This window comes from Halichoerus grypus, chromosome 4 (assembly GCF_964656455.1).
Source record: "Halichoerus grypus chromosome 4, mHalGry1.hap1.1, whole genome shotgun sequence".
In the NCBI taxonomy this organism is placed as follows: Eukaryota; Metazoa; Chordata; class Mammalia; order Carnivora; family Phocidae; genus Halichoerus; species Halichoerus grypus.
Genome location: NC_135715.1, coordinates 150,125,720 through 150,142,688, shown reverse-complemented (window position 1 = coordinate 150,142,688; position 16,969 = coordinate 150,125,720). Strand labels below are relative to the sequence as shown.

The following is a 16,969-nucleotide window of genomic DNA, read 5'->3' as shown; positions in this document are numbered from 1 at the left end:
AACCATAGAGACTTTTAATCTTAGGAAACAAACTGAGGATTGCTGGGGGTGGGGATGGGATAACTGGGTGATGGACATTGGGGAGGGTATCTGTTGTAATGAGCACTGGGTATTATATAAGATGAATCACAGGCCTATACCCCGAAACAATACATGATATGTTAATTAATTGAATTTAAATTAAAAAAGGAAATGCTATATCAACACTATTATACCTGAATTAATTTTTTAAAAAGCAAAATGAATAAACATGGAAAAATTACTATTAGAAGTGTGGATGTTTTCTACTAGGCACAAGACCAAGAAATGAGAAATGCTAGACTATCAAAGAATAATAATATAATAGCTATCATTTATTGAAGATTTATTATTTGCAAGGTACTTAAGCTTATAGTTGCTATTGTATTCCATAAAAAATTATTTTTATAAAAATGACTAAATCATCTGGTTAAAATTTCTAGATTCCTTAAATACACATACTTAAAAGATAATCTTACTGTCTCCTTTTAGAACATAATATTTGAAATTATAGGCCTAATCTCAGCTTAAAAACTTGTCATCTCTTTGTAGTGGATATACAAATAATTTGAATTCTGTTCTTTTGCCAACAAAAATCACAACATACACAGCAGGTTTATATACTTAAATATAAATACAAGATCAGACCTGTCTCTGAACAATGGAGAGAAGTCACTTATCATCTGGGGAAGTTTGAAGGAACTGGAGGAAATAGAAGGAGCAAAGAACATGTTTGTTCTTTGTCCCCTAACCCCACACTGGCCACCCAGGGGTGTACACAGACATTGATTACATGAATATTGTTGATTCAGCTGACAGGTCTTGGAATGCCTAATTCATCAGGAACTGAGGCAGGAAGTAGAGTTAAAAAGAGGAATTAGGGGGTACCTAAGTGGTTCAATCAGTTAAGTATCTGACTCTTGATCTCAGCTCAGGTCTTGATCTCAGGGTCACAAGTTCAAGCCCTGCATTGGGCTCCCAAAAAAAAAAAAAAAATGGAAAAGAGGAATTAGAATCTCTGCCTCCAAGGTGTTTATATTCTATAGGGGAAGCAACTATTTAAATACATGATTTCAGTACATGCAATGAGTGCTTTTAACGGGTATAGAAAAATACACTTGAAGCACAGAAAAGGGATTGCTCACTTCAGAGTAAGTGGAAAAGGAGTAAGCAGGGAGATTTCCAAAAGTAAAGGTGCTCAAGGTGGGTCCCCCCAAAATGAATACTTTTAATAATAATGATTATGATAATGATGATGGTAGTGTGATAAGAAGAATACCCTCAAATCTTTGAATCTGCACATGTTAATAATGAGATGAAACTCCATTAAGTTGGGAAAAGAACCACTACAAGCAGTAGGCTGAACAACTCTCAGAGCTCACACAGAGCTAGGAATAGTTTGTGTTCTGTGGCCAAAGTTTAGATACCTCATAATTCAAGGAACTATATGAGGAATTAAGTCCTTGGAACAATATCATCTTAATAGTGGAGTTAAGTTAGATCCAGAGTAAAGGCTACTCTAGACTTGTCCTAACAAAGCTTGAAAGCTAGCTACAAAAGGAGCAAACTGATCCTAAGTAAGATAACTGCATGCCAGAACAGAGCCCAACTCCCTTTAAAGGAAAACAGTAAAATCCAGCATCTATCAGTTTATAACTCACAATGTCCAGCATTCAATTAAAACCTATTATGCGTAATTTTAAAATACAAAATACCTAAGATAAAATATATACAAGAATTGTGTATTGGAAACTAGGAATCATCACTGAGAGATATTAAAGAAGACACAGCCAACTAGACATACTGTGTTTATGGATTGGAAGACTTATTATTATTGAGATGTCTGTTCTCCACAAATTTATTTATAGACTTCATGCAATTCCAATCAAAATAATAGATCCTTTTCAGAAATTGACAGATTAATTTTTTAAATTATATGGAAATACAAAGGACCTAGAATAGCCAAGACAACTTTGAAAAAGAATAGCAAGGTTGAAGGACTTATACTTCCTGCTTTCAAGTAAACTTCCAATAATTAAGACAGTATAGCATAAAGATAGACAAGTAGGTAAATAGAACAGAATAAAAAGTCCAGAAATAGACTCACAAAAATTCAATGGAGGAGGGTGCCTGGGTGGCTCAGTTGGTTAAGCGACTGCCTTCGGCTCAGGTCATGATCCTGGAGTCCCTGGATCGAGTCCCACATCGGGCCCCCTGCTCAGCAGGGAGTCTGCTTCTCCCTCTGACCTTCCCCCCTCTCATGTGCTCTCTCTCATTCTCTCTCTCTCAAATAAATAGATAAAATCTTTAAAAAAAAATTCAATGGAGGAAAAGATCATCTTTTCAATAAATGGGGCTGAAGCAATTGGATAGCCATATGCAAAAAAAAAAAAAAAATGTGGGCCATATACAAAAATTAACTCAAAATGGATCATACATCTAAATACAGAGGAAACAGAAAACCTTTATGATCTTGAGTTTGGCAGGTTTCTTAAAGAGGACACAAAACCTACAAACTAAAATATTTAAAATATCAATAAATTGGACTTCATCAAAATTAAAAACTTTTGCTCTTCAAAAGGCCCTGTTACATAAATGGAAGAATGCACCATAGACTGGGAATATGCAAAACATACATCTAACAAATGATTTGTATCTAGAATATATAAAGAATGCTTACAATTCAATAAGACAACACAATTTAAAAAATGGGCAAAATATCTGAACAGACGCTTTACCAAAGAGGATATACAAATGGCAAATAAGCACATGGAAAAGATGTTCTGCATTATTAATCATTAGGGAAATGCAAGTTAAAACCACAATGAGATTTACTACATACCCACTATAACGGCTAAAGTCATCATACTAAGTGTTGGCAAGGATGTGAAGCTGCTGGGACTCTCATACATTGCTAGTAGGAATGCAAAGTAATAACACAACTTGGAAAAACAGTCTGGCAGTTTCTCTAAAAGTTAAACATATACTACTATATGATCCAGCAATCCTACTTTTAGGTATTTACCCTAAATAACTTTTAGGGTAACTAAATGAAAACGTTTGTGTCTGTACAAAGACTTACACACAAATGTTCATAGCAGTTTTAGATATAATAGCAAGAAACTGGAAACAATCTAAATGTCCATCAGTGGGTGCATGGATAAACAAATAGGATATCCATATGTATTAGTCAGGGTTTTCCAGAAAAACAACCAACAGGATATGTATGTATTTAGGTAGGTAGGTAGGTAATAACTATATATATCATAAGACATAAAATTATCCATCATACCATACAATGGAATACTACTCAGCATTAAAAAAGTGAACTACTGATACAATAATATGCATAAAAATCAAAATAGCTATGTCGAGTGAAAGGAGCAAGAAAAAAAGTACATCTGTATAATCCACTTACATAAAATTCTAGAAAATACAAACTAATCTATAATGATAGAAACCATCAGTGGTTCTCTGGAGATGGAAGTGCAAAGAGGAGGGATTACAAAGCCACACAATGAAATCATTCAGGGTGATGGTTATATTCATTTATTTGACTGTTGTGATGGTGTCACAGCTGAATGCATATGTTAAAACTCATCAAATTGTATGGTTTAATGTATTTTTGTATTTTATTCTATTGTATATTTTATTTAAATATTTTATTGTGGGGCGCCTGGGTGGCTCAGCCGGCTAAGCGTCTGCCTTCAGCTCAGGTCATGATCTCTGGATCCTGGGATTAAGTTCCACATGGGGTTCCCTGCTCAGCAGGGAGTCTGCTTCTCCCTCTGCATCTCCCCCCATGCCCTCATGCTTGCGCACGCACTTGCTCTCTCTCAGAAATAAATAAAATCTTGGGGCGCCTGGGTGGCTCAGTCATTAAGTGTCTGCCTTCGGCTCAGGTCATGATCCCAAGGTCCAGGGATCGAGCCCCGCATCGGGCTCCCTGCTCAGCAGGAAGCCTACTTCTCCCTCTTCCACTCCCCCTGCTTGTGTTCCCTCTCTAGCTGTGTCCCTCTCTGTCAAACAAATAAATAAAATCTTTAAAAAAAAAAGAAAGAAAGAAAATCTATAAAAATAAATAAATATTTTATTGTATGTAAACTATTTCAATAGGTCTTTAAAAACCCACATTTAAAATTTGTAGGCATGCAAAGAAGTAGGAAAATATGATTCATAATCAGGAAAAAAAAATCCGCCAATAGAAAGAGACCCAGAAATGGTATAGATGTTGGAAATCATTACAGAGATGTTAAAACAGCTATTTTAAATATGTTATGTATGTTCAAGAACATAGAAGAAAATATGAACATGATGAGGAAGAAAAAGGGAGGTGTGTGTGTACGTATAACCAGTCTAAACTAGTAAATTTGAAATCAAGAGTTTTCTTCTGTAGTTCTGCTGGAGATCCCCTTGTCTATGGCAAATGTAGACAGGTTTGTAGACAGCTTTGAAGTGAAGTAATGAGAAGAAATTACATTCGTGTGTGCTCACGCACACACACATAACACACACACATACAGTATTTTTGTATATATGTTATCATCTATTAGAATTTTAGAAATCTCTATAATCTATACCATAGGCTCTGACTAAAAAAAGAAACATTATTTTGTCTGACTGACTGCCTTGGAGCTTTAATGAACTTCTGCAAAGTAGCTTTTTCAAGCAAGGAGAAAAACCAATTCCTACATTCTTCATTCAGCTAGACTATTTTTTGAGGAAATACAATCAACTACAAATAAAGATTTTTTTTTCTTATCTACAAGAAACAGTCTACAATCAGCTTCATACATTCATGAAGTTCAGCAAAGAACTCAAATTTTTATTTTTGGTAGATCAATCACTGACAATCCTACAACACTTTTACAGACATCCCAAAATGTTAGTTCCTTTGCAGTGAAAGGAACAACTAGACCTACTGGCCACTTTTATTTTTTTAAAAAAGATTTTATTTACTTATTTGAGAGAGAGTGAGCGAGAGAGAGCAGGAGGGGTGGAGGAAGAGGGAGAAGCGGACTCCCTGCTGAGCAAGGAGCCCGATGTGGGGCTCCCTCCCAGGGCTCCAGGACCATGACTTGAGCCAAAGGCAGATGCTTAACCAACTAAGCCATTCCCCCGCTCCCGGCCACTTTATAAAGAAAGAATCATTATGGAAAAAAACTGGAATTGAAAAATGTGCCCCAGCATTAGAAATTCTATATAAAACATATAGTTCTTAAGATTGGAAAGAAGAAATATTTTTCTCTTAAACTTAAAACAATGAGATTCCTTTAACTCAAAACAGCCTAAGCTCATTGTCCTCATTATCCTTTTTAACCAGAGTTGAAGGGCAAAGCTGATAAAAAAAAATTCCTAATTACACCACTTTTACTCATTAAGGTCTTAGAGAAATTTAAAAAATGGTAAGCCTTTTATAGATTAAGTATGATTTAGGGCTTTATCAATGGGGACAGAGAGGAAGGGAAGTATCTTACTGATATTTTAAGAATGGAGAAAAAATGTACAAACCAATACAAATGGACCCCACTGCTCTGATGACACTCAGAAGTGTGCCTTCAGCTATTTTACTAATCTTCAGTAAGCGAACCAACGGTGCAATTCCATTCCCTTCACATATTTGATTTTGATGCATCCTGCTGTCCTTACTTAGAGCTATGACTGCTTCACCTCCTGGTCAAGAAAAGCAAGAAATATATCTGATACTTCAATGTGCTGCTCTACATTGTGCAAATTTATGCATAGGAAATAACTTACCAACATACTGCATTTTAGCTGATGGTGACAAAAGCATGTTTATTATAAAGTTGTATCCAATCTGTTCTGCCATATACTTCTGTTGTTTCAGGGTTTGTCCTGCCAAGGCCCAGAGGGCTACAGCTCCTTGTTCCTTAACATCTGTTTGAAACGCCTATTAAAAAAAAATATTCCATTCTTTCAATGAGCATTTATTGAACACTGTAGGGATGTTTTATAAAAAGTCTATTCTAGGGGCACCTGGGTGGCTCAGTCGGTTAAGCGTCTGACTCTGGGTTTTGGCTCAGATCATGATCTCAGGGTCGTGAGATCGAGCCCTGTGTTGGGCTCCACACCAGGCATGGTCTGCTTGAGATCCGCCCCCCCCCCCCACCCAACACGCTCGTGCTCTCTCTCTAAAATAAATAAATAAATAAATAATAAATAAATAAAATCTTAAAAAAAAGTTTATTCAGGAATTGGTTTTAGTTTTCTTTTCACTTTACTGAATTCAGTATTGAATAGTTTGTCTAAGAAAAATGACAAGTTACCATAAAGTTCCTACCTTGAGGAGTTTTAAAAGGTATTTACTTAAGGATTTTTCCAGAAATGCTCTCTGTATACACGGGTTGTAACTAGCCAGTGATTCCACAGCCATTGCACCCTTCACTTGGACACTCAGTTGTTTCCCCTTAAAAAGAGCCACCAGAGGAGGAATGGCTCCCTCCATGGCAACAGCATCCTGAACATCCCTATTGGCACGCGCCACCTCAGCGATTGTAGCAGAAGATACAGCCTTCAACACGTCTTCAAATGAATTCAAGACACAGTTAAATAAACCTTTTAAAAATAGATTCCCATATTACAAAATCAAACTTATAGAGTGTATAGAAAATTGAGAAAATAAGAAAAATAGAAATAAAACTGTCCAGATTCTCACCACCCAAACAACAAATATTTCATTTACTCTCATTCGCTTTTTAAAGGAAAAGATATATTTAAGTAGTGTTATAGACATATTTAATATAGTTGTACTATAAGCACAACATCCTGCATTTTAATTTACCAGTAAAACATTTTCCCATTCTTTGTGAGCATCAGTGTCTCCTAAATGTTCCACTGATGAGTGTATCACATTTCCTTATCCATTCACCTTTTTAAAAAATACATGTCATTTCCAACTTTTCACTGTTTTAAACAATATGTAGGAGAAATCTTGGCACAAAAGGGATTTTTCCTTCCTGTTTTTTCCCTTAGTGTAGAGTCCCGGGAATTACTGGAATAATTTAATATATCACAGTAAATTACTTTCCAAAAATGATAATTGCATCTTACCCTTCCATAATCAGAGTATGAGAGTTTCAATGTGGCCTTACCTTTTTAAGTATAGATATCATCATTAAGAATAAATACGTACATTTAGCTAATTTGATAGGCAAAAAACTGTGTCTCCTTTTATTTCATATTTTTGGTTACTGGTGAATCTAAATAGTTTCATATATGCTTATTAACCAGTTGTATTTGTTCTCTTTAAAACTTATAGAAAAGTTGCAAGGGTAAGTCTGAGAACTCCCTCAAGATTTAGCAACAATTGATATACTTCCATATTTTTTTTTTTTTTAGCATTTTCTTACTTTCTGTCATTCAGGTTAGTTATCTCTATTAAGGCCTTCTTGTTCATACCCATTTATAAATATATATATATATATATATATGTGTACATGTATATATGTATACATGTATGTATGTATATATATATATATCACTTATATCAAATATATTAACTTTTTGTTATGAATATTTTCATCATTCAATCATTTGCTTTTGCAGCAAATACTTTATTGAGGAGCTACTACGTGCCAGGCACTGTCCTAGGCATTAGAAAACAGTGATGAACCGACAAGACAAAGTCCCTGACCTTGAGGAACAAGCCACAGGCCAGAAGTATGAAATAGCAATATGTTCCATACTACTTCAGAGTAAAATAAGAGAGGGAGGGAGTGATAGGAAGTGATGGGAAGGTCATTTCCATTTGGAATTAGAAGGTTAGAAGGGCATATAGGCTATGACAGAAATTTGGGCTTTATCCTAGGTGACAAAGAGCCAGTGAATGATTTAAAAGAGGGTAAAAATATGATCAACTTTGCATTTTACATACATCACTCTAGTAATACTTGAAATGTTGTTAAACCCAATAGGTTGGGGCACCTGGGTGGTTCAGTCGTTAAGCATCTGCCTTCGGCTCAGGTCCTGATCTCAGAGTCCTAGGATCAAGCCCCGCATCAGGCTCCCTGCTCAGCGGGGAGCCTGCCTCTCCCTCTCCCTCTGCCCCTGCCCATCCCTTTCTCTCTCTCTCTCTGTCTCAAACAAATAAATAAAATCTTAAAAAAAAAAACAAAACCCAATAGGTTACTAAAATTAAGAGAGTGTGGGTGGATCATTCTTTTACCCCATACTGCTGCGTCAGTCCAAAATGTGGAAATTCCTACACTCAGGCATGTTGCTCATTTCTCCCATAAAAGGAATAGTGAATTACATAATTTCTTTCCTTTTTTTTTTTTTAAAGATTTTATTTATTTGATAGAGAGACAGCGAGAGAGGGAACACAAGCAGGGGGAGTGGGAGAGGGAGAAGCAGGCTTCCCACGGAGGAGGGAGCCTGATGCAGGGCTCGATCCCAGGACCCTGAGATCATGACCTGAGCCGAAGGCAGACGCTTAATGACTGAGCCACCCAGGCACCCTGAATTACATAATTTCTTAATTGGAGAATCAGTCATCACAAATGCATGGCTTGGGTTATTTTGTTCTTTTAGTACTATTTTTTTTTTCTGTTTTCTCAAAGCAACTTTCCAGAAATATGGCTGAAGTTTTGATCTCTATTTGATTCCTGTGTCTACTTATCAACTGGATCCAAATTCTAAAGGGAGAGGGGCTATCTTAGTGCCTCAATAATCCAAACTAGCTCTAAAGCTCAGAGGAGAGGTCAGGGATTTGGATAGAGAACTGGGAAGAATAGATTATAACCATAACAAAGTTCTGAAGAGTAAATACAACTGCTTAGGAGAGTGTGCTGTATTAAAAAAAAAAAAAAAAAAAAGCAGACCAAGAACAGAGCCTGAGGAACTCCCAACTTCAAGAGTTGGATAGAAGAAGTTTCATAATGGAGATGGTCTTTATCTAAAACTCTTATGAACAGAATTCCAAAGTTTTCAGATTTCAGAAGGTAACGATTGCATATACTGTCTATTACTGGAATCCTAACATCCCAGGGAGTGTGGAGAAAACACATCTGCAGTGAAATGTGTCAATAATCATTCTAAGAAGGATGAAGTGCTCCTTAAGTTTTGCTGATAGTTTGTAGTTGAAAAGCATTTTGTATACTTTGTTACATATTTCAATTTCATACAGACCTTTGTCAATAACACAGAACAGGACAACTGTGTGCCATGAGAAAGATGAAATGTGAAGCATTACAGGAATGAGAGTATGCATGCAGTCACAAACATAAGTGGAAGAGTGTGAAATAAGCAGCTAAAGATCGGTGAAGCGAAGGCTTAAACCAAACCAAACTCAACAAAGGTTGAGGAACTCCTGGAGACAGGGGTCAAAACTAAGAAGATGTTAATAAATCCCTCATCTCAAGAAACTGCTGTGACTCTGCTTTGGGGCCATTTTACCTTAATGCATGAAATCTTAGAGTGGTTGAGAATGGTTAAGAAGATACTGGAATTAATAAAATTCCTTTGTGAACACCTACAACTTAACAACCCAGCTAACAGCCAAGAGAATTATTTGTTAAAGCATTAAAATTATAAATGAAGCATTTATAATTTATAAACGAAGAGAAAAATAATTAACTTTTTTTCCCAAAATTATCTTCCTCGGAATGAGATAATATAGATTATAGTATAGGATAAGTTACTTTCATTTAGATAAGGCAAGAACCCAAAAGAAACAATTTCAACAATTTATTTCTATAGCTTTCTTTCATGAATTTATTTACTGTTTATTTGTTCAAATGGCCTCTATAATTTGTGCTTTGTTCTAGCATCTAGGATTTGGAGGATGAAAAAGGATAGGGAAAAACTAGTTCCTGTCTTTACATTTTTTTAGGGCGGGGGAGGGGCAGAGGGAGAGGGAGAGAATCTTAAGGCAGCTCCACACCCGGCATGGAGCCAGACTCAGGGCTCAATCTCACAACCCTAAGATTAGGGCCTGAACTGAAATCAAGAGTTGGACACTTAACCAACTAAGCCACCCAGGCATGCCCCGCCCCATCTTTAAATTTTAATTAAGGAGATAAAACACAAATAATAAAATAACAATTATAAACAAGTAAAAATTCTATGGCTAAAATAAGCATAAAAGCTGGCTCTCTCTAATGCTATTTTTTTAAACTTCTTTTTTTTTTTTAAAGATTTTTATTTATTTATTTATTTGACAGAGAGAGAGCATAAGCAGGGGGAGCTGCAGGTAGAGGGAAAGGGAGAAGCAGGCTCCCCACTCAACAGGGAGCCCAATGCAGGGCTAGATAGATCCCAGGACCCTGGGATCATGACCTGAGCCGAAGGCAGATGCTTAACTGACTGAGCCACCCAGGTGCCCCTCTAATGCTTTTTTTTTTTAAATTGAAGCATAGTGGACAATGTTATATTATTTCAGCTGCATAACATAGGGCATAGTGATTGGATGATTCTATGCATTATCGCTAATGCTATTCTTAAAAACGATAAAGTAGGGGCACCTGGGTGGCTCAGGTGTTAAGTGTCTGACTCTTGATCTCAGCTCAGGTCTTGATCTCAGGGCTGTGAATTCAGGCCCTGCATTGGACTACACAGTGGCGTGGAGCCTACTTAAAAAAAAAAAAAAAGTAGAGCATAGTTATTGATGGAGGGCCAGTTAGAGCAGATGACCTTAGGAATTTGTAATGAAGGGAAAGGACTTTCAAATGATTTCCCCATACGGAGAGGTTCTTAGAAGATGATAATTTTTTAAAATATTTTATTTATTTGTCAGAGAGAGAGATTGAGAGCACAAGCAGGGGGAGCGGCAGGCAGAGGGAGAAGCAGGCTTCCCGCTGAGCAGGGAGCCTGATACGGGGCTCTATCCTAGGACCCTGGGATCATGACCTGAGCCGAAGGCAGATGCTTAACGACTGAGCCACCCAGGCGTCCCTAGAAGATGATAATTACTTTGAAGGTCTAAAGTAAGAGAAAGCTCTCTTCAACAACCCCCTTATCCATAACCCTATCTTACATGTTAACCAACATATTTTTTCTGTATTTATTCCTGAAAACCTAGAACAGAAAGATGATAAACTGCGGAGGAAGAAAAATGGGCAAGCTTTTCCCCAATTTTTTATCCCCTCAAATTTGGGGAAAACCATGGATTTGAAGCTTACCCTGTTATGTGTATGCTCACTGAAATGAGATAATTCTTATAGAACCTAAGAGACCATTTGCAGCGCAGACAAGAGCTACCTCATAGCTTGTGATGTTCTTGGTGCTGATATGTACTTCAGAGTGTGATAATTGGCCTAAAGACCTGATGACCTAGAATTTTGCTATCCAATATCTAACAGCAAATCTGAAGTTTTTGTGGTAACTTATAAAATAGTTCCCAAAGATCAATATATGTGTTATTCACACAAGGAGTTATCTACTCAAGTCCCTGGGTATATTAACTGCATTATTTTCATGATTTGTGCCAGTATTTCCATTTATAAAAAAGTCCAATTAAACTTTTATTTTAAACTATGGCTTTGAGAGTCAATTCCTTTTATAAACCAGCATTTGAACTTGAGTGTTCCAGATATTTAGTTTATATTATATATGTGTAGATCCATTCTAAGATAAATCCAGACATGTATTCATATAGGACAAGTCCAACCTGTATTGCTTCACTTAATATATCTGATGACTTAGGAATAATACAGAAGTTGAGGCTCACCTGAATCAGAACGCAGAAATGTGATAAGATGTTGGATGCCTTTATGGTCTCTCACTGCTCTTTGATTTTGTTCATTTCCCATACATAACACCCGTATACAGTTCATTACATTTATGAGCACATTTTCTATGTCTAACTTCAAAAGACTTATCAGAGCTGGGATTCCATTCTAAAAATAAAGAAACAAAAAACTGATTGATGGGCACGTGATGTGATGAGCACTGGGTGGTATACGCAACTGATGAGTTGTATAACACTACATCTGAAATTAATGATGTACTATATGTTGGCTAATTGAATTTAAATTAAAAAACAACTGAATTATATAAGATTTATGCAATCTTTATTTAAAAACATAAGTCTATAATCTTTCTTGCTACAAATATCTGCTATGTAGGAGAGGATGATTGCCCACAAATGTGTCTACTGGTATGTCACATTAAATGACAGTTAATATAAGTTTGAGCATAAAGTGGCCTCCTCTCCACCAAAATAAATCAAGGCTACAAGTTCACTGTAACATTTAATAAATCTCTAAAAAGTAAAGCAACTGAGTAAGATTAATTGAATACACTGCCAATTTGGAAATATTTGCCATTGCAGGCATTGTGCTGGTAATTGGTAATTATATTTGTGCAACACAGAATATTTTTAAATGTGAATATAATTTCCTAATTTTAAATGGAGTAAAGATGGCATTTCCCTCTATTAACAGAAATAATGCAAAAGTATTAAGAAAGATAAACAGAAATGCAATCTCATTTTCCATGAAGGCAGGAGGCATCTATACTGTTGAGTCACAGTAAGTATGTGTGAGTTACCAGCAGAGATGAGAGAGATACCCCACGGCTGCTGTCCACAGGAAATGCTAGCAGAGCACAGTTTCCCTAAATGAGTTGCCTCTACTTTGAGGGTCAGAAAAAAGAAATACACAATTCTCTGTCTGAAACAATAGGAATGGGTATGCAGGCTCTTTCCTGGGTCTATTTAGCATAAAGTTTCAAAACTTAAGGAAGGCAAGGATTAGCAATGAATCATACTGACAAGGTATGTTTGGAAGAAGTAATCTATTGGTGAGATAAAAAGGAAGAGATGGACTCTGCATTGTGGAGGAAACAGAAGCTACATTGTGAGGTACTATGTACCAGTCTCTGTCGGCTTAGGGAAAAGTAAAGCTGAAAGGATCCATGCATCCATACAAATCTGTGGCATAAGTCATATCCTTGCTAGCCCAGAACTGGGCCCCTTCCCACATATACTTCCTGCAAATAGCCAGGCCAGAAAGAACGTATCTAATTCAAAGATGAGTAATGATCATAAAGGAACTAGAACAGCATCTGTCCAAATATATTTAAGAAAAAAATAGAAAACCTTATGGCAGATGAAAACGGCTCATCAAAAAAATATTGCCACAAAATAGATGAAATTGTAACCAAAAGTGGTATATTATTATCAATGAAAAAATTAATGAGGCAATCACTTCTATAAAACAAGAATGCACAGGAGAGACATCAGAGCTCAGGGAAGATTTTTTTTTTGAGACAGGGGAGATGAAATGAGAGCTGAAAAAGTTCAGGAAAGATGTGGAGAAATGTAAAAGCCAAACTGTAATCAACACAAAAATAAATCAATGCTGAAAAACATAGCAAGTGACAAGATAGGATTGAGAAAAAACGAAAAATGAAATAAAATGAAACAATGAGTGGAAAAGGACTAGAGAAAAAATGATAGCTATGTAAGACAGGAAAAGGTGATACAATACACAAATAATTAGTGTTTCCACAGATAGGTGGTCATTTAATTCAGACCAATAAATTCAGTGGTCAGTATTTGACTTTCACCTTACAAGAGCTTTGACACTATTGATCATTTTTTCCTCTTTGAAACACTTTCTTCACTTGGCTGATAGGACAACAGATTCTTCAGGTTTCCTCCTACCTTGCTGGCCATTCCTTCTTAGTCTCTTTTGAGGTCCCTCCAGATCTTTCAACTTTCCCACAGAACCTGGTGACTCAACATTCAAAATATAATACAGAATGTGATCACGTCTCACCATTTCCACTATTATCATCCTGGTCCAAGACATCATTATCTGTCATCTGGATTACCATAATAGTTTTTTAATCAGTCTCGCAACATCCACCCTTGCCCACCTATTTCAAAACAGAAGGTAAAGTGATATACATCTCTCCACGAACTTCCCAGAACAAAATCATTCAATGGCTTAACACACTCAGCATAAAAGCCAAGGTGTCTAACAGGTGCCCACATGGCCCTACCTGATGTGTTCCACCCCTACCCAGCTAAGCATCTCCTATTTCTCTCCCCTCAGCTACTTTTGCTTTCCTGCTGTTCCTTGAACATGCCAGGCACATTCCAACTTCCATTAACTTTGCACTTGTCTCCTCTGCCTGGAGTGCTCTTCCCAACAGAAAAACATGACATACTCTCTAACCTACTTGAGGTCTGTACTCAAATGCCAACTTCAAATGCCAACTCCCCCCTTCCCCTTCTCTGCTTTACTTTCCTCCTTATCACTTCTTGTCACCTAACATACTATATATTTGGTTTATTTGCTTTGTTTATTGTCTTGCTACTCCCAACTACAAGTCCCATGACACTGGGGTTTTGTCTGTGTCATTCACTGCTATCACCCCAACATCTAGAATAAAATCTGCCATCTAAGAAACTCACAAAAAGTACTTGTGTGAATGGACTAAAAGAATACTACAGGAAAAAAAAATACTTAAACATACAAATTCAGGAAAACATTCCAAAAATAAAAGATGAATATACATGTTGAAAAGTTATACCAAAGGAAAAATAGGTAACTAATGTTGATCTGTCAGTCCTGGGCTTTAAAGATAAAAAGAGAAAGAAGACACTGACCATATAGAAGATTAAAAAATAATAATAACAAACTATGACAGAACTAAGATTAAATGTCATGTCAATAAATGTAAATGGGTTATACTCAATAAAAAGTGAAAGGCAAAGCAAAACCTAAACACACTGTATACAAGGGACACACTTATCCTAACTCCAGTTAATTGTTAGGTTAACTGGAGATTTATAAGTTCTAAATAAATAAAGACTAACTATAGCGGTGGGCCTGGGGTGTCTATATTTCTAATATATTTTCCAAATGATAACAAACCAACCAACAGGAAATGACTCAAAAAAAAGTTAAAAAGGATAGGCAAAGCCAAATTAAACATGAGAACACAAAGGAAACAGAGATCATAAACATAATTCTGGACAAGATAGAATTCAGGGCAAAAGTATTACACTTGACAAAAAGAGTACATTTTATGATGTTAAATGACTCAGTCCCTGGTGAAGAAGCATCACCTGAAGAAAAGTATAAAAATAATCTTTTAACTATCTACTAAAAGATCTTAAATAAAACATTAGCAGACACAATAAGGTGGGTGTTAACTGAGGAACTACAGCATGGCAAAGACTGCTTGGTATTCACAAAAAGTAACTTTCTGGTATACAGTTAGACTACATTTTCCAGCCAGAACAGAAATAGCGAAAGTGGGAGTGTTTCGTATAATATCTTCTCATAAACAAGAAGCAACCACATCGTAGAGCTAAGTAGGTACTTGGCCTGCCTTCCACGTTATCCCAGGTGATAGTTTCACCAGATATTTTTGTTGAGAAACAGTCCTCCCTGGGCCTCTTGCACTCCTACATGTACTGGAGTGCGCCAAGATCATCACAGCTCTTTCACCTGAGCCATTCCTCAGGATTTTTATGCAGCCAGTAATCTTGAAAGGTGCAGGAACGTCTCCCTTCAAAGAATAGGCTGGCTTACTGACTGCTACCAAAGTGACAGGGGTCTTAAGCTCGAGATTCTTCTGGGGCAACACAAACCCAATGCATGGGTAGCCTCCCTTGGGGCCCACTGTGTTGCCTTGGGAGAAAGGGACACGGGAATCAGACAACTCTGCCGGAGCTCATGCCCTCTGCTGTGCTTGCTCTAGTACTATCTTGCTCTTGTTTACTTTTGGCACTCATGGGATTGTGGCAGGTTTGTTCTTTGCCATCTTCCCTGAGACTGGAGTTCTTCCCTGGGAGTTTCACCGCTGCATGATAACATGGGTGTGTACCTTTCTAGCTTCTATATAAGGGAATTATTGTCAGTCAAAATGATATTCTATGAAAAGAAACTTACATATTTGGCAATAACATCCTTGTTTTCAAGTTGAGCAATGTCATATAAAATGACCGCACAGCGAGAATGTAGTTCAGGCTCATCAGAAGCCAGCAGGTTGACGAGAGCTGGAATGCCTCCTGCGTCTACTACAGCACGCACTATGCTCGCATGGGTTGAGATATTACTCAATAACCCAACTGTTTTGCACTGTAATTTTATTTTGGAACCTTTTAATAGATTAATTAAGGCAGGAATGGTACCTGTAATGAAGAAATCAAGAAAAAAACATGAATTATTTGTAACCATTTATAGTTAACTTATTATGATAAAATCTAAATAATGGTTATGGTCATTGCCATATAAACAATTAGCAAATAATTCTATGAAATATTTATAAAATTATTTGAAACTATATGAATATACTTTTTTCTGTCTTCTCTACAGTTCAGGCAACTCTCATTGTTCACACATTTGATGTTCACACAGCACACAAGCCTATATTTCATATTGGCAGCTTGAAGCCACCTTGGAACCATGGACTTTTGGCTTAAGATGATGGATGAATAAATTCTTTGAGCTACCATATGACAGAGTTCAGTTTTGATATTTCATCCAATTTTTGGGGTGGTATTTGTGCAATTAGTTCAGCATTTTATTATATTTTACCCATTTTTTTTTGCAAGCAACTGAAAACAAAAAGTGCTGAATCTAGTAAAAAGCAACTTTAGCTTCATTAATAACAATTGATTCAAGGATGGAGATCACTGGATAAGATGAAAAATAGAAAATCTGGCTTCAGCTAGATGCTTATATAGCAGTTCAATGTAAGAGAAATAAAAGAACATCCTCTAGAGCACACAAGAAATGCTGGAGAATATAACAGGTAAAATTAGGGCTTTATTTATTTATCCACTTGAAATGAAACCTCCTTCATGACTTATCTATGGTTCGCTTTTTGGACACAGAGCTTTTTGTACATGTTTTTAGGAACACTAAATAGTTTTAGGATACTACCTATATTTTTTATTCATTCATTTATTCAGTCAACAAATATTTATGGAGCATTTCATGTGTGCCCAAAATCTACATTAGAGCTGTGGATA

At 36.5% G+C, this 16,969-nt stretch overlaps 1 protein-coding gene across 1 annotated transcript in view; it reads right to left on the bottom strand.

The window, feature by feature from the left end:
* Window positions 1–16,969, bottom strand: part of ANKAR (ankyrin and armadillo repeat containing) — a 73,926-nt gene that overhangs the window by 15,775 nt on the left and 41,182 nt on the right. Inside the window, exons 11-15 of the mRNA XM_078071108.1 lie at window positions 15,885–16,126; window positions 11,705–11,873; window positions 6,320–6,561; window positions 5,776–5,929; window positions 5,530–5,691 (exon numbers count right to left, since the gene is read on the bottom strand). Of these exons, the coding sequence (XP_077927234.1) occupies window positions 5,530–5,691; window positions 5,776–5,929; window positions 6,320–6,561; window positions 11,705–11,873; window positions 15,885–16,126 (969 nt within the window). The remainder of the gene's footprint in view (window positions 1–5,529; window positions 5,692–5,775; window positions 5,930–6,319; window positions 6,562–11,704; window positions 11,874–15,884; window positions 16,127–16,969) is intronic.